Source organism: Pan paniscus, chromosome 19 (assembly GCF_029289425.2).
Source record: "Pan paniscus chromosome 19, NHGRI_mPanPan1-v2.0_pri, whole genome shotgun sequence".
NCBI lineage: Eukaryota > Metazoa > Chordata > Mammalia > Primates > Hominidae > Pan > Pan paniscus.
The window spans coordinates 54,144,660-54,163,118 of NC_073268.2; the positions used below are offsets into that span (position 1 = coordinate 54,144,660).

Sequence of the window (18,459 nt, forward strand, 5' to 3'; positions counted from 1 at the left end):
GAAGTGGTTTGGGGCTGGGCGCGGTTGCTCACACCTGTAATCCCAGTACTTTGGGAGGCCGAGGTGGGCAGATCACCCAAGGTCAGGAGTTTGAGACCAGCCAGGCCAACATGGTGAAACCCTGTCTCTACTAAAAATACAAAAATTAGCTAGGCGTTGTGGCAGGTGCCTGTAATCCCAGCTACTCGGAAGGCTTAGATGAGATAATCGCTTGAACCCAGGAGGCGGAGGCTGCAGTGAACCGAGATCGCGCCATTGCACTCCAGCCTGGGTGACAGAGCGAGACTCTGTCTCAAAAAAAAAAAAAAAAAGGGAGAAGTGATTTGGACCCCTTGACTGTGATGGAGTAGGGGGAATCCCATTTTGCCCTACGCCTCATACAGACCACAGGGTGGGAAACTTGAACACATCTTTATCTTAAATCTTTCATCTTAAAACATCAATAAGGAAGGAAGCCGCCCCAGGGATGACTGGTGGAGAAACTCAACCACAGGCAGGGATAGGACAGATGGAGCAGCAGATCTGGGCAGCTGGGGTGACAGACACCACCCTCTTGTTCAGGAGAACCATAGACCTGAAGGAACTCAGGCTGTGGGTGAACCCAAGCTTGCAAATGTATTGCAACCAAATTGTTTAACCAGATTTCAATTTACAACCCAGGAGAGGTAGGGGTGTGTGTGTGTGTGTGTGTGTGTGTGTGTGCATGTGTCCCATCAAGGCATCAAGTGCTTTGGACTGGTGGTTGGATCTCATTTAGCCCAAATGTGAACAAAAAGATCCCTAGCCTGTGGCTCAGGAGGCTGAGGTGTGTGTGTATATGTGTGTGTGTGTGTATATGTGTGTGTGTGTGTGTGTGTGTGTGTGTGCATGTGTACCATCAAGTCATCAAGTGCTTTGGACTGGTGGTTGGATCTCATTTAGCCCAAATGTGAACAAAAAGATCCCTAGCCTGTGGCTCAGGAGGCTGAGGTGTGTGTGTATATGTGTGTGTGTGTGTGTGTGTGTGTGTGTGTGTGTGTGCGCGCGCATGTGTACCATCAAGTCATCAAGTGCTTTGGACTGGTGGTTGGATCTCATTTAGCCCAAATGTGAACAAAAAGATCCCTAGCCTGTGGCTCAGGAGGCTGAGGGGTGTGTGTGTGTGTGTGTGTGTGTGTGTGTGTGTGTGTGTGTGTGTGTGTGTGTGTGTGTGTGTGCATGTGTACCATCAAGTCATCAAGTGCTTTGGACTGGTGGTTGGATCTCATTTAGCCCAAATGTGAACAAAAAGATCCCTAGCCTGTGGCTCAGGAGGCTGAGGGGCTATCTACCTCCCAGTGGCCATCCTGTGCCCCTACCCTGCCTCACCCGGCTCACAGGGCCCCAGGCTTTCCCAGCTATTAGCTCCACCAGCCACCTGAACAGGTGCCCTCCCTCGGGGTCCTAAACTGTCTTCTTTCTGGTTGGGAGCTGGGACTGTTCTGTGTTCTCCCCGCAGCCCCTAGCCCAGCCAGGTGGGCCTAGGGTGGCTCTGTTGGCAGCACCCACACAGCCCCCAGGGTCCCAGGCCTCTCAGCTCCCTTGCAAGGAGTGCACTATCGCCCACATTTGGCAGGCCAGGACGCAGAGGCCCAGAGAGGTGGGCTGGGGTGTAAGTCCAGGCAGGCTGGCTATAGAGCTGGGAAAGGTAGCTAAGGTTTGGCCAGGCAGAGAGGATGAGGCAGGGAGGGAGGGCCTCCTGGGGGGCACAGCCCAGGTAGCAACATGGCAAAGTAGAAATGGATTTGGAATGATGAGCTCTGGAACAATAGTAATATCATAATTGGAATAATTATTATTGCTATTGTTATGTGATAATAACCAATCAGGAGGGCATTAGGCAACGTTTTACATGTATGAGCTCAAATGTGGCCCCAGCTCTCTGACCTTTCTTGCTGTTGTGGCTCTGGGCAGGTCGCGGCTGCACTCGGGGCCTCAGTTTCCCCACTGGGGCATGAGGATTTCAAGAAAAATTCCCTCTAGCTGGAGGACACTCTGTGTGCAAATGCCTGGAGGTGTGTTTAGAAGTGGTTTGGACCCCTTGACTGGAATGGAGTAGGGGGAATCCTGTTTTGCCCTATGCCTCATACAGACCAGAGGGTGGGAACCTTGAACACATCTTTTTTTTTTTTTTTTTTTTTTAGAGACAGAGTCTTGCTCTGTCGCCCAGGCTGGAGTGCAGTGGTGCGATTTTGGCTCACTGCAACCTCCACCTCCTGGGTTCATGCCATTCTCCCGCCTCAGCCTCTGGAGTAGCTGGGACTACAGGCGCCCGCCACCACGTCTGGCTAATTTTTTTTTGTTTTTTAGTAGAGATGGGGTTTAGCGAGGATGGTCTCGATCTCCTGACCTCGTGATCCGCCCGCCTCGGCCTCCCAAAGTGCTGGAATTACAGGCGTGAGCCACCGCGCCCGGCCTTGAACACATCTTTATCTGAAATCTTTCATCTTAAAACATCAGTAAAGCAGCAAGCTGCCCCAGGGATGACTGGTGGAGAAACTGAAACATAGGGCCCAATTTGCTCCTCCTGGGCCGTGAGGCAGGCCAGCCACCCCCGAAGCACAGCGGGGCAGCGCTGCAGTCATGTCTGCCATGATCTTGACCCACAGCTGCACCGCCTCCAGTCCCAGCCCCACAAGGCCTGTCCTGGGTGGACATGCCGAGTGTGAGAGGTTCCAGTTAGTTCCTCTGCCCAGTCCCAGCCAGGACAGGCTCTGCCTCTGGCCAGTTTGAAAGAGCAGGCTCGGCTGGGCGCGGTGGCTCACGCCTGTAATCCCAGCACTTTGGGAGGCTGAGGCGGGTGGATCACGAGGTCAGGAGATCGACACCATCCTGGCTAACACGGTGAAACCCAGTCTCTACTAGAAATACAAAAAAAATTAGCCGGGCGCGGTGGTGGGCGCCTGTAGTCCCAGCTACTCGGGAGGCTGAGGCAGGAGAATGGCGTAAACCTGGGAGGCGGAGCTTGCAGTGAGCCGAGATAGCGCCATTGCACTCTAGCCTGGGTGACAGAGCGAGACTCCGCCTCAAAAAAAAAAAAAAGAAAAGAAAAGAAAAGAAAAAAGAAAGAGCAGGCTCTCTCCTCCGCTGGGCTAGAAGGTACTTGGGGCGATTTGGCGGTAGTGGGCTGGCTGGAAGGCTGGGCACAGACGGGAAATGAGAGAGAAAAATCCGTGGCTGGGCGCGGTGGCTCACGCCTATAATCCCAGCACTTTGGGAGGCCGAGGAGGGTGGATCACAAGGTCAGGAGTTTGAGACCATCCTGGCCAAGATGGTGAAACCCCGTCTCTACTAAAAATACCAAAAAATTAGCCGGGCGTGGTGGCGGGCACCTGTAATCCCAGCTACTCAGGAGGCTGAGGCAGAGAATTGCTTGAACCTGGGAGGCAGAGGTTGCAGTGAGCTGAGATCGTGCCACTGCACTCCAGCCTGGGCAACAGAGCAAGACTCTGTCTCAAAAAAAAAAAAAAAGATAGCATCCACTCAATATCTAGTCTCTGATCTTATGGCACATTTCTGTTCCATTAATCTTTAGGTTTTTTCCCAAAGTGGTGAAGATTCCAAACAAAATGGGCCATTTAAAAAACGTTTTCAGGCTGGTCGCCGTGGCTTACGCCTATAATCCCAGCACTTTGGGGGGCCGAGGTGGCTGGATCACAAGGTCAGGAGTTTGAGACCAGCCTGGCCAACATTATGAAAACCTGTCTCTACTAAAGACACAACAAATTACCTGGGCGTGGTGGTGCATGCCTGTAATCCCAGCTACTCGGGAGGCTGAAGCAGGAGAATCACTTGAACCTGGGAGGCAGAAGTTGCAGTGAGCTGAGATCACACCATTGCACTCTAGCCTGGGTGACAGGGTGAGACTCTGTCTCAAAAGAAAAAAAAAATGTTTTTGGCTGGGCACAGTGGCTCATGCCTGTAATCCCAATCCCAGCACTTTGGGAGGCCTACCGAGGTGGATGGATCACTTGAGGTCAGGAGTTTGAGACCAGCCTGGCCAACATGGCGAAACCCCGTCTCTACTAAAAATACAAAAATTAGCCAGGCGTGGTGGTGCACACCTGTAGTCCCAGCTACTCGGGAGGCTGAGGCAGGAGAATCCCATGAACACGGGAGGCAGAGGTTGCAGTAAGCCAAGATCACGCCACTGCACTCCAGCCTGGACAACAGAGCAAGACTCCGTCTCAAAAAAAAAAAAAAGTTTTCTTCAGATTGTCAAATTCTGACTTGAAATAGTTATCATAAGCTGAGCCTGGTGGTTCACACCTGTAATCCCAGCACTGAGGATCCCAGCACGGGAGACTGAGGTGGGAGAATCGCTTGGGTCCAGTAGCGAGACCTTGTCTCAAAAACAAATCAAACAAACAAAACACAAAAACACAACAACAAAAAGCAAACAACACCCCCCCCCCACCCAAAGAAAAAGAAATGGTAACTACATGGACTAAACATTTCACATGCATTGTTTTAGTAAACAGACACAACCTTGGCTTCAGGTCTTTTTTGTTTTCTGTCACCCAGGCTGGAGTGCAGTGGTGAGATCTCGGCTCACTGCAACCTCCACCTCCCAGGTTCAAGTGATTCTCCTGCCTCAGCCTCCAGAGTAGCTGGAATTACAGGTGCAGGCCACCATGCCCGGCTAACTTTTGTATTTTTAGTAGAGACACAGTTTTACCATGTTGGCCAGGCTGGTCTTGAACTCCTGGCCTCAAGTGATCTGCCAGCCTCAGCCTCCCAAAGTGCTAAGATTACAGGCATGAGCCACGGCACCCGGTCTTGGCTTGTTTCTTGACAGATCGTTGCAACAGGGTAGGACAGGCACACTTATCACTGTTTAACAGATGAGCAAAGTAAACTGAGGTGCAGAGAGGGGCAATAGCTGGTGGCCCAGCTGATAGGCTGAGATTTTCACATGTCAGTCAGAGCCAGGGACCAACATCTATCCACTATTCTCTGCTGTCCTCTCTCAGAGCGCCCCTTCTTTGGAAATGTGCATAGCACCTTTCTACAAGAGACTCTTAGTGTGTTCTGAGAAAGCCGTAGCTCCTCACCTGCCTCAGAAGGGCACGGTGCTTGCTTCTTCAGAAAATTTACAGACAAGTTTCACACGCTTAAAACTTTCAGCTTGGCTTGAGAGTTAAAACATAACCACTCCAAACTGTAATACAAAGAAGTCTGCTCAAAAGAGTAGCATTTGACCAGCCTGGGCAACATAGGGAAACCCCATCTCTACAAAAAAAAAAAAAAGAGTACAAAAATTAGCCAGACGTGGTGGCACATGCCTGTAATCTCAGCTACTCAGGAGGCTAAGGCAGGAGAATTGCTTGAACCCCGGAGGCGGAGTTTGCAGTGAGCTCACATCGCATCACTGCACTCCAGCCTGGGTGACAGAGCAATACTCCATCTCGAAGAAAAAGAAAAAAAAAAAATACATGCACAGAAAAAAAGTTCAATCAGTGCATAAGGACATATGCAACAAGTCTCCCTCCTACTGTTTCTCCTGATCTGCAGATCCCCTCCCTAATGGCAATCACTGTTACAGTGTAACAGAGATTCTGACATAATCTTATTGTATGTATTTCCTTCACCCCCACACATGCAAACAGTAACTCCCTCCACACACTACCTCATGCTTATATCATTAACGGTGTAACTGTTGGAGATTGTTGCACACCCACCAAAAGAGAACTGCCTTATTCTGTTTGTTTGTTTGTTTGTTTTGAGACGGAGTCTCTGCCGCTCAGGCTGGAGTGCAGTGGCACGATCTCGGCTCACTGCAACCTACGCCTCCCAGGTTCAAGCAATTCTCCTGCCTCAGGCTCCCGAGAAGCTGGCATTACAGGCATGCACCACCATGCCCAGCTAATTCTTTTGTATTTTTAGTAGAGACTGGGTTTCACCATATTGGCCAGGCTGGTCTTGAACTCTTGACCTCAGGTGATCCACCCGCCTCGGCCTCCCAAAGTGCTAGGATTACAGGCGTCAGCCACCACGCCCAGGCTCTTTTTTTTTTTTTTGAGTCAGAGTCTTGCTCTGTTGCCCAGGCTGCAGTGCAGTGGCACAATCTCAGCTCACTGCAACCTCCGCGTTCCAGGTTCAAATGATTGTCCTGCCTCAGCCTCCCGAGTAGCTGGGACTACAGGCATGCACCACCATGCCCAGATAATGTTTGTATTTTTAGGAGAGATGCGGTTTCACCATGTTGACCAGGCTGGTCTTGAACTCCTGACCTCAGGTGACCCACTGCACCTGGCCCAAATTTTTTTTTTTTTCTCAGACGGAGTCTCACTCTGTTGCCTAGGCTGGAGTGCAGTGGTGTGATCTTGGCTCACTGCAACCTCTACCTCCCAGGTTCAGCGATTCTCCTGCCTCAGCCTCCCGAGTAGCTGGGATTACAGGCATGTGCCGCCATGCCCAGCTACTTTTTTGTATTTTTAGTGGAGATGGGGTTTCACCATGTTGGCCAGGCTGGTCTCAAACTCCTGACCTCAAGTGATCCACCCACCTTGGCCTCCCAAAGTGCTGGGATTACAGGCGTGAGCCACCACTCCCGGCCCCTGATTTTTGTATTTTTAGTAGAGATGGGGTTTCGCCATATTGGCCAGGCTGGTCTCGAACTTCTGACCTCAGGTGATCCACCCACCTCGGTCTCCCAAAGTGCTGGGATTACAGGCGTGAGCCCCTGTACCCAACCTCATTCTTAAAGCCTTCCTATATTTAACCAGTCCCCAGCAGATGACGTACATTATACCCTGCATTCTGTTTCTCATATATGTTCTTGCGCAAATTTAACTGCAGGGTAAGTTTCTAGAAGGGAAATTCCATAGTCTAGACTAAAGGTTACTGGTAGGCCAGGTATCTCAACCTATATTTGATTCTCAGATCCAAAGGTAGGATTTAAAGAACAAAACTGCTTCATGTTCAGTGGGGTTTCACATGCCAGCTGCAGGTGAGAGCTCTGGGGATTTGCATGCTGTCAGCCAACACCCTAGCCACCTGGAGAGGTCCTCTGTTGAATTAACTGCCCAGCGTCTGTCCACCCTGCGGACCACCCACAGCAGTGTTGCCTTCAAAAACTTGCCTGCTGGTCGGGCACAGTAGCTCATGCCTGTAATCCTAGCACTTTGGGAGGCCGAGGCAGGCGGATCACATGAGATCAGGAGTTCAAGACTAGCCTGGCCAACATGGTGAAACCCTGTCTCTACTAAAAATACAAAAATTAGCAGGGCATGGTGGTACATGCCTGTAGTCCCAGCTACTTGGGAGGCTGAGGCAGGAGAATCCGTTGAACGTGGGAGGCAGAGGTTGCAGTGCACCGAGATGACGCCACTGTACTCCAGCCTGGGTGACAGAGCGAGAATCCACCTCAAAAAACAAACAGGCCGGGCGCGGTGGCTCACGCCTGTAATCCCAGAACTTTGGGAGGCCGAGGCAGGTGGATCACGAGGTCAGATCGAGACCATCCTGGCTAACACAGTGAAACCCCGTCTCTATAAAAATACAAAAAATTAGCCGGGTGTGGTGGCAGGCGCCTGTAGTCCCAGCTACTCGGGAGGCTAAGGCAGGAGAATGGCATGAACCCGGGAGGCGGAGTTTGCAGTGAGCCAAGATCGCGCCACTGCACTCCAGCCTGGGCGATAGAGCGAGACTCCGTCTCAAAAACAAACAAACAAACAAAAAACTTGCCTGTTAATTCTCATTTCTGAGATCCTGGAGCTACCTTGGGTGGTGGCCTGTCCAAGCCTGGCCTTTGTTTTGTTTTGTTTATTTGTTTTGAGACAGTCTTGTTCTCTTACCCAGGCTGGAGTGCAGCGGCGTGATCATGGCTCACTGCAGCCTCAAACTCCTGGGCTCAAGCGATCCTCCCACCTCAGCCTCCCAAGTCTTTGGGATTATAGGCGTGAGCGACCGTGCTGGCTTGCCTTTGGTTCTCTGAACTACTCCAGTTCTTTCCACTAAATCCACCCCCCTCTTTTTTCCCCTTTGGTTAATCAGAATCCATATCTTTTGCTCCAGATCAAAGAACCCTACCCGATGATCCCTTCTCCATTCACAAAATCAATAACATACTCAAAATCAATAAACAGCTGACCGAGCACAGTGGCTCACGCCTGTAATCCCAGCACTTTCGGAGGCAGAGGTGGGCGGATCACAAGGTCAGGAGTTCGAGTCCAGACTGACCAACATGGTGAAACCCCGTCTCTACTTAAAAAATACAAAAATTAGCTGGGCGTGGTGGTGTGCACCTGTAATCCCAGCTACTTGGGAGGCTGAGGCAGGAGAATTGCTTGAACCCGGGAGCCCGAGATTGCAGTGAGCTGATATCATGCGACTGCACTCCAGCCTGGGTGACAGAACGAGACTCCGTCTCAAAAAAAAAAAGAATGTGGCCGGGCGCGGTGGCTCACGCCTGTAATCCCAGCACTTTGGGAGGCCGAGGCAGGTGGATCACCAGGTCAGGAGTTCGAGACCAGCCTGGCCAATTTGGTGAAACCCCGTCTCTACTAAAAAATACAAAAATTAGCCAGGCATGGTGATGGGCGCCTGTCCCAGGCTGTTTTTATGTTATGTGGGGATGAGGCACTGACCCTGTGGGCCGGGATCTCTCTGGGGACGCTTCCCTTGCTTTGTGTCTACACTCCTTAAGGCAAACTACTTGGGAGGCTGAGGCAGGAGAATCACTTAAACCCGGGAGGCGGAGGTTGCAGTGAGCTGAGATCGCGCCACTGCACTCCAGCCTGGGCGACAGAGCAAGAATCCATCTCAAAAAAAAAAAAAAAAAGTAACAAGACTCTTAACAGCTGTGGAGATCTGTGCCTATTCTGAGTGCTTCTCCACTACTTCCTGATACTGATTTAGCTCTGTGTATATATTTGTTGAAGTAATGCTTAGATCTTAGTTGTATTCATCCAGTGCCCTCCCAATCATGTTTTGTGTGGAATAGCAAATCACTTTCTGCTTGTATTCCAAAAATGTTGCAGAAAGACTTGCCACCCTGCTGGGGACTGTCCCTGCCCCCTGACCACTTCTGGCCTGCCTTACACTCGATTATTTTGGGCAAAAAGTGCAAATCAAGACTGAGATGTCAGGCCAGGTGCAGTGGCTCACGCCTGTAATCCCAACACTTTGGGAGCCGATGGATCACTCAAGCCCAGGAGTTCAAGACCAGTCTGAGTAACATGGCGAAAAAAACCTGTCTTTACAAAAAGTAAAATAATTAGTGAGGCGTGATGGCATGTGCACACCTGTAGTCTCAGCTTCTCGGGATAGTCACAGCTACTTGGGAGGCTGAGGTGGGAGGATCACCTGAGGCCAGGGACACAGGTACATCAAGGCTGCAGTGGGCTGTGATCACACCACTGCACTCCAGCCTGAGTAACAGAGTAATACCCTGTTTCAAAAAAAAAAAAAAGAAATAAATAAAGAAAAAACAAAGAAAAAAAAACAAAAAGGAAAAGGAAAAAGAAAGAGAGAGAGAGAGAGATAATCCAGGACTTTTTTTGAAGGGAGAGGGAAACAGGACTGTCTGACACGCGGGAAAATTGCTTGAATTCTCCAGCCTTCCCATTTGGATGCTTTTCTCTTTGCGTGAACACAGCCATAAGCTGGCTCGTTATAGAGGCATAGGCAGTGGTTGAAAATACAGGTCCTAGCAACAAGGAAGTCTGGGTTTGAATCCAGACTCAGCCACTTTCCAGCTGTGTGACCTGGGAGAAGTCACTGTTCCTCTCTGAGCCTGGAGCTACCTGCATCACTACCCTGAACTGATGAATGGAAAGCACTTGGTACAAAATCCAGCACATACTCGGCACACATAACTCACAGCTCGGTGTAATTAGAAGAATGCCAGGAGGACTGGCCTGCACGCTGGAAGGGGCTCTAGACAAGGCTGACCATCAGGATCCCCTGGTTGGTCCAGAGATCTCGGAACAGACTGGTTCTCCCCGCCGCTTCTGCCTCCCACTCACCTCCACTCGTTCATGCAACTGTAGTTTTCTTAGCCCCTGAAACTGGGTTGGGGCTGCCGCAGGGGCCATCAGGCTGTGAGGGAGGCTGACGCAGACACAGTAGGTAAGAGGCCAAGATGTACAGTCCTGAAAGAGGGCAGGAGGCTGGTGACTCAGTGGGTGAGAAAATGCAAAGGTTGGGGCTATCTTAGCCCAGAAAAGGACAAATTTTTTTCCCCCAAATTATTTTCCTTCTTTTGTCTTTTTCTCCCCTCCCTCTCTCGCTCCTTCCTGCTTTTCTTCTTTTCCCTCCATTACTTTCTTTAATCCAAAGGAAATTTAAGTGGAGGACATAAAAGCATATGCTGTTATTAATTTTTGCAAATGTCCTTAACTGAGAGGCACCGAGCAGAAAGAAGAACACAATTGCATCGCCATTATCTTCATCTGGGCCACCAGATACCAGCCACCCACTCTCTCAGACAATGGCAGAAAGGACAAGCCAGCCCCCAGGGACCCGGCCCTGCCAGCTTACCTGTTGGCACACCTCCCCTGAGCACTGCAGCCTCACCAACTGTCTGGGGTCCCTGAGACTGCCTGCTCACACTCACCTCTGAGCCTTCCTGTCTGCTATTCCCTCTGCCTGGAACATCCTCTCCACTCCCCCTTAGACCCCCTCTAGCAGCTGTCCTGGCTGACTGCTAATTGGCTTTAGGATTCAGGGAGGCATCCTGCCTTGGGTGCCTTCTTTGATGGCCACAGATCAAGTTAGGGGTCTTCTCTGGCTGCTTATCCTCATAGCACCTGCTCCCGGATGTGACAGACAGCTTCAGTTTTGTCACCCTGTGGTCCAGCAGCTTTCTGAGGGAGGGCTGGGACCAGCTCTCATTTACCTGTGTCCCTCACCCCTGCAAGGTTCTGGCCACAGCAAGCAATGCCTAAGCACATATTTGTGGAGTAAAGGTATAAAAGACAAGGCATCCCAGATGGGCGTGGTGGCTCAATCCTAGCACTTGGAGAGTCTGAGACGGGAGGATCACCTGAGGGCAAGAGTTTCAGATCAGCCTGGGTAACCCAGTGAGACCCCATCTCTACAAAAAAAAACATATTTTTGTTTGTTTGTTTGTTGTTTTTTAATTAGCCAGGCGTATTTGTGTGCACCTGTAATCTCAGCTACTTGAGAGGCTGAGGTGGGAGGATCAGTTAAGCCCAGGAAGTTGAGGCTGCAGTGAGTTATCATCCCACCACTGCACTTCAGCCTGGGCAATGGAGCAACACCCTGTCTCAAAAAAAAAAAAAAAAAAAAAAAGGCAAGACATCCCTGGAGGAAGCCACTCTGTAGACCACAGGCTAACAGAGCATGGTTGAGCAGGGAGGAGTTGGGAGCTGCACCCAGCACCTCACACAATGTTATCATGGAGCTGGGGACAGAGCAGGTTCCAGAGCTGGGTTTGAGTCCCAGCTCCTCCGATGATGATATGACACCCCAGACATGTGCAGGGGTGTCCTCTAAGCCTCAGCTTCCTCACTGCAATTTGGGGCTCTGTCTCTTTCTGGCAGGGAGTTATTGGGAAGACCAAATGAGATCATGTCCCCCTCCCAAACCCTGCAAGGCCTTTGCGTCACAGTTAGAATGAAGTCTACATATAGCCCTGTCCACTCGCAGCCTGCCTCCCTTCCCCATTCGCACACGGAGCCCCCTCCAACCTCCCCCCCACACATACTGAGCCCTGTGCTCTTTCCTCTGCCCAAATGGCCCTTCCCTCAGACATCTAGATGTCCATCCTCCTTCCCTCAGTCTGCCTCTCGGAGCAGTCTTCCTGACCACTACAACGATGCCTCCCCAACCCCGGCCTGCGTCACTCCCCACGCCCACCCTGCTTTGCAGCATCGCTCCCTGGCTGACATTACATCATGCATTTATTTCTTTGCTTATTGTCTCCCTCCCCTCCATGAGGGCAGGAACCTTCATCTGTCTTGTTGACAGTAGCATCCCTAGAACCTAGCTCAGGCCTGACTCACAGTGTGTGCTCAGTCCACATTTGGGAAACCAATGGAGAGATGAATGGCACAGAGATGCGCTCAGGAACCCAGTTCCCTGACCTCCCATCCAGGCTGCACCCCTCAGGAGTCTAGGTTCCTGCTGATTGGTAGAGTTCAGGACCCAGGGCTGGAAAGTGTCCACCCACAGGGCAGATGGGCCAAGGCCATGTGCTCAAGGTGTGCAGGGCTAGGAGAGGGGGTCAGCCCCAGCTCCCATATGAGGGGCATGTGCCTCGCCTTGCCCCTGCTTTGGCTAGAGGGTACCCTGTTCACCAGAGATGAGCCTAGGCTCTCCCCGGGCCTGGCTCTGGCTTTACCCCAGAGCCCTCCAACTCGCAGACCTCCAGGCAAGGAGGGCTGGGGACCCACCTGTCCCAGCCATTTGCCTTTTCTCCAGTAACAGAGCCCAGAGGGGTCCCTGCCTCGGCCCAAAATCACACAGCAGATTGGGGTAGAGCCGGAGAGGACCTGAGACTCCTGTGCCAGCCTGGGCATCCCCTCCACTGCCAGGGAAGGACTGCATCCAAGTCGCATCCGTACCCAGGCCGAGGTGTCCGAGGCCCAGGCTGAAATCCGGTTGCTGCTGCAGAGACCAAGTTTCCAAGGCCTTGTCAAGTGGGCTGTGCCAGATGATCCCCAGGCCTGTCATTGGCTGCTGTTCGGCTCGGACACACCAAACCTCACCAAGCACTTCCATTTCTGAGGGAATAGAGGTTGTGGCTTCCGTCAAGCACCCATTTACCCCACCCTCCTCCTCCTCTTCCTGCAAACTTGAGTCACAGCTGCCCTGCTGGGCTCAGGCCCCAGGGATGTCTGAGTCAGCCTGGCTGGGGTTCCAGTCCTGACACCGCCCTTACCAGCTGGGAGACTCCGGGAACCTCCAACCCTGCTGAGCCTCCACTTCGACATCCGTGAAACAGCCATGAATAAGCAGGTCTCAAAGGTCGACTCCTGTATGCAGGGACACAGCATGCAGTAGGTGCCCAACCATAACAGCAGCACCCACCTGGAGCCCCTTATAGCAGCCCTTCTCCTCTGCACTTCCACATGGCATCTCATTTAACCTTCACCACAACCCAACTAGGAAGGCACCATCATTATCCCATTTTACTGATGAAGAAACTGAGGCCCAGGAAGGTGAATTTACCAGCCAGCTCACAAATGGACTAGTAGATGGCAGTTTGTGGATTGGAGCCCAGAGGCTGTGCTCCTGCCCACACCCTCTCAAATGAGGGCTATAAAATAACACTCTAAGAGCTCTTCCTACGTGCCTGGCAGTGTACTAAGAATTTGAGTCTTCAGTACGTTCAATCTTCACAACAGCCCTATGAGGTGGGGGTTATGAGGAGCCACCATTTTACAGATGGGTAAGCCAAGACACAGAGAGAGGATGTGGCTTGCCACAGACCACATGGCTGGTGAGCATAGGAGCCAAGATTCCAACCCGTTTCCCATCCTGGCCAAGAATAACACTCCTGCTTCTTCATTTCTCCGAAAGAAGCCATGCTGTCTCCATCCCTGGCTGTGACTTGGGCTGCTTGTCCCTTCTCTGCCCACCCACCCACCCCCAGGGCTGTGCTGGGGAGAGAAGGTGGTTCCTGGAGCCCTCTAGCCTCTGAAAAGCATGGCAGTGGCGCAACGTAGAGGATGGGCTTAAAGCCAAAGAAACACAGCTTCTTTTGTTGTTGTTGTTGTTGTTTGGGTTTTTGTTTTTGTTTTGTTTTGAGACAGAGTCTCACTCTGTCCCGAGAGTGCAGTGGTGTGATCCTGGCTCTCTGCAAGCTCTGCCTCCTGGGTTCACGCCATTCTCCTGCCTCAGCCTCCCGAGTAGCTGAGACTACAGGCACCTGCCACCAAGCTCAGCTAATTTTTTGTATTTTTAGTAGAGACAGGGTTTCACCATGTTAGCCAGGATGGTCTCGATCTCCTGACCTCATGATCCACCCACCTCGGCCTCCCAAAGTGCTGGGATTACAGGCATGAGCCACCGTGCCCAGTCTTTTTTTTTTTTTTTTTTTTTAAGACGGAGTCTTGCTCCGTTGCCCAGGCTGGATGCAGTGGCACGATCTCGGCTCACTGCAACCTCCACCTCCTGGGTTCAAGCAATTCTCCTGCCTCAGCCTCCCGAGTAGCATGGATTACAGGCGTGTGCCACCACGCCTGGCTAATTTTTGTATGTTTAGGGTTTTGCCATCTTGGCCAGGCCAGTCTCGAACTCCTGACTTCAGGTGATCCGCTCACCTCGGCCTCCCAAAGTGCTGAGATTACAGGCGTGAGCCACCATGCCTGGCCAAGAAACATGGGTTCTAATCCCAATGCCCCCGCTTCCTAGCTATGGGACCTTGATTGAGTCCTGTACCATGCCTCAGTTTCCCCACTTATAAAAAGAGGTTACTAAAAAGGATGCTTCACTCAAGGGTGTGAAGACCCAGTGAATGAAGTGTTAATAAGAGCGCCACGTATAGCGATGCTGCTGTTCAGCTGCTCCAGGGTGGACTCCCTTGACTTGCTGGGAGTTACAATGAGGAAGGAAGGACCATTAAACCTGTAGGTCTTACCAGAGATAGTGCGTTTCCTAAAACCAAATCCTGCCCTTGCTCCAAAACTGTCAGTGGTGGTTTCCCATGACCATGCCACAGTCCCAGGGTCTCCCCTGGCCTTCAAGGCTGGCACAGTCTGACCCTGCCAACGTCCCTAGTGCCACCATCTGTCAGCCCCTCCATGCTCCTGCTCCTGGTCTGCACATGCTGTTCTCTTTGCCAAGAATGCCATTTCCCCAGCCCCCTGGTCCCGATGGGGAACACCTCCTCATCCTTCAAAGCCAAGCTGGAAGGGAACATCTTTGGAGATGCCGCTTGACCTCCCAGGCAGAAGGGGTCATTCTCCCTGGAGATGTGGTCACGTCATTAACCACACTGGGTGAGAATCATCAGAAGCTGTTCCTGCCTCTTCCATCAAGCAAGGGGCTCTGGAGGCCAGAAAACGCCTATGAATCATGCCCACACCCCCAGAGCCCAGCATGGGGCGGGCTCAGGTTAGGTCAATCGTGTTTGAAGACTGAATAAATGAATGTCTTCATTTGCTACCCTCAGAAGCCCAGTCCGGAAAAAAATTCCAGTGCAAGGTTTTCGGCTTGAATGAGATCCCAAGAATCACCTTTAGGTTGTCAGGAAAATGATACAGGGAAGGGAAGGAGCCAACAAAGGGTATGGGAATGAGCACATAACACCATGGACAGCTGGGGAACCTTGGGCGATGATGCAGAACTGTTTATCACTAACTCTCACCAGGTCAGTCGTGCATCAAGGCTACTCGGGGGATAGCACTTTACAGCCTACTCTAGCACTACGGTGGCCTTCTGGGGCAGGGGGCCAGCAGGCTGCAGCTGCTGGATGAAGCCCCCAGGCAGAGTCGCTGGTCCTCAGGTGCTCAAGCTTAGCTGGAAGCCTTCAGGTTGCTGTGCAATGGAATAGTGAGTACCCAGAGGATATGTGCATGTGTTACAGTGAGTGAGTGAATGAACGAATGAATGGAGAATCAAGAAAAGAGCCGCGTATCTTCAGTCATTGAGCAGACACAGGCCTTCTGCTGTGTGGCCCTGGACGAGCCAACATGCCTCTCTGACCCTGGTTTCCTCTTCTATAAAGCAGGAATGCTAGCCCAGCCTCCCAGGAGATAAAGGGTGGGAGGTCCCCAGAGAGTGAGAAGGGTTCCACCTGGGCTCCCAGACTCAATCTCAGCTCCAGGAAGCAGGACATGGCCCCAGTGAGGGTTCTCTGTGGGTGAAGAAGCCACAGAAGGCAGGCACAGTGCCCCGGTTGGAACCACAGGGGCCCCGAAGCAACCACATCATGGCCACCACAGCCTCCACCATCCCACAGCAATTTCCGCTGCTGCCTCTCCCAGGGCAAGATCTCCCACCAGTGGCTGGCTGTCCCCTCTGCCAGCACCTGCCCCGGGTGGGCCCTGCAGCATGGCCATGGCTGCTGCAAGGCAGGCTGGCAGCTGCTCCTGTGTGCAGCAGCGTGTCTGCTTTGAAAAGCCACAGAGACTCCTGTGGTTAGGGGCTCATGTTACAGTAGCACACGTTCGAATCCCAGTTCTACTACTTGTGACTGTGGGAAAGTAATTTCACCCCAGTCCTCTCTGGTCTCATTGATCACATGGAACTAACATTCTATTGTCCCCTCTGGTGGTCTCAACTCCAGCAGTTTGTGAGATGGTTGCCTTCACTGTTTTCCCTACTGCAGAACCCATAAGGACACAGTTATCTTGCCTCCTGCCCCAACCCCAGGGTCTTGAACACAGTAAGTGCTCGATAAATGCTTGGTAAATACATGAATTATTGTCTGACCCGCCTTGCTCTTCCAGTCCAAACTTAAATGTCGCCTCCTCCAGGCAGCTTTCCCTGATTCCTTTCCTGAGTTCCCAGAATCTCTTCCAACTCCTTTAACCTCTTTCCTGCAGCTGCCTGGCCTACTGGGTGTGGCTGCCAGTTATCGGACCCCGCACCCTCCACCTACCTTTCCCCAGGTTTGCGCGGGGCCTGCCGGCCTGCCCGCCCCGAGGGAATGAAGGGCTGGAAGGAAGGGGAGGGAGAAAGGAGGCGGCGCAGATACCTCCAGAAGGGGAGGCGGCGGGGGATTCTCGAAGCCCCGGCCAAGACCCGCAGCCTCAGCAAGCCAAGATGCGAGCAGGGGCCCGGCCGGAAGGAGGCGGGGGAGGGGCGGCCAGGGAGCTGGACGCCAGCGGGCGGACGGGCGGGGGCGGCGGGGGTGGCGGGAGGGTTGGGGGCGGGGGCCTGGTATTTCCTGAGGCCCTTCAGGAAATGCTCTGGGCCGCCCCTGGGCGGGATCGGCGGTGGGATGGGCCTGGGAGGGATCCACAGGCTCCTTCCCTGCGCTGCCCTGGACTCTCTGGCGCGCTGTCTCTGCGGGCCCTCTTCCCCGTCGAGGAGGCGCTGCTCAAGCCCCATTTCACGGAGGAAGAAACCAAGACTCAGAGAGGGCCACCGGGGTCACAGTCTCTCTCTCCTGCACAGTTCTGCGGCTGCGCCAGCGCCGGCCCGCTCCCTCCACGTCCCCGGCCCCTGTCAGGGCTGCGGCAGCCGCAGAAACCCCGGGCCGGGCTCCCTATGGCAGGGCCAGGGCGGAGGACTGGGAGACGGGGCGGGAAGGCGAGGCGGGGCCCGGCGTATCCCACGCACAGACCGCGCAGCGCGCACAGCCCCGGCCCTCAGGGAGAGCAGTGCTGGCTGCCCTGCCCGGGATCGTCCTCCCCTGCCTCGGCCCGGACACGGCCAGGCAGGACCCCGCGACACATCAGACGCCCCACCTCACACTCGGGACCCTGAGACACTCACTGTTCACCTAACGACTCGCTCCCTCCTCCGCTGACGGAGGAGTCAGTCCATCGGGACTGGATGGGCTCCGTGTGCTCGAGTTCAAATCCTGCCTCACCACCCGCTGGCTGGCGCTTTTCTTGTCTAAGAAGAGCACCGCAGTTCCCTCTGTGTGGTGGGGATAACAGCACAGCCTGCCTCAGAAAGTTGCAGTGAGAACTAAATGCGTTCTGCTGGGCGCGGTGGCTCAGGCCTTAATCCTAGCACTTTGGGAGGCCGGGCCTGAGGACGGCTTGAGGTCAGGAGTTTGAGACTAGCCTGGTCAACATTGTGAGACCCCCCCCCCCCGTCTCTACAAATTTGTTTTTTTTGGGGTTTTTTTTGTTTTTTTTAGCCGGAGCCTCGCTCTGTCGCCCAGGCTGGAGTGCAGTGGCGCGATCTCAAGTGAGCGATCTCAGCTCACTGCAACCTCCGTCTCCCGAGTTCAAGCGATTCTCCTGCCTCATCCTCTCGAGTAGCTGGGACTACAGGCGCGTGCCACCACGCCTGGCTAATTTTTTGTATTTTTGCTAGAGACGGGGTTTCACCGCGTTAGCCAGGATTGTCACAATTTCCTGACCTCGTGATCCGCCCGCCTGAGCCTCCCAAAGTGCTGGGATTACAGGCGTGAACCACCGCGCCCGGCCTACAAAATATTTTTAAAACGCGTCGATCAGTATAAAGCGCTGTGCCTGGCACATCCTGTGCTCAATCTGCTATTGTGACAAAATCGTGCTCAGGCCCCTGCCACCTGCAAACAAAGTCTCTCTCTCTTTGACATTTACCCACCACCGTTTCAACCTGCGCAGTCTCTCCTTTTCTCTCCCCTTCTGAATTTTAACAAATATCCCTCTTCTGTAAAGTGGCTGAAAAAAAAAAAAAAAGGAAAACAAATCACAATGGCTTAGACAAATAAGGGTTTATTTCCCCTATCACTGTGAAGCTGGAGACCAGCCATGGCTGGCATTGTTTCCCCAGCCCAGTGATGGCAGGGCTGACGTCCTCTGTAATGCGCTTGGCGTTTCCCCCTTGTTTACAGCGTGGCTGATGCTGCTCCTGGCGTTGCAT

The 18,459-nt window shown here is 52.8% G+C and overlaps 1 protein-coding gene across 1 annotated transcript in view; it reads right to left on the bottom strand.

Annotated features, from left to right (window-relative positions):
- Positions 1-18,459, bottom strand: part of LOC117978536 (uncharacterized) — a 37,097-nt gene that overhangs the window by 4,354 nt on the left and 14,284 nt on the right. The window contains exons 3-6 of the mRNA XM_063599230.1: positions 16,535-18,459; positions 12,869-12,962; positions 9,990-10,115; positions 3,749-3,886 (exon numbers count right to left, since the gene is read on the bottom strand). Coding sequence (XP_063455300.1) covers positions 3,749-3,886; positions 9,990-10,115; positions 12,869-12,962; positions 16,535-16,986 — 810 coding nt within the window. The 5' untranslated portion in view covers positions 16,987-18,459. The remainder of the gene's footprint in view (positions 1-3,748; positions 3,887-9,989; positions 10,116-12,868; positions 12,963-16,534) is intronic.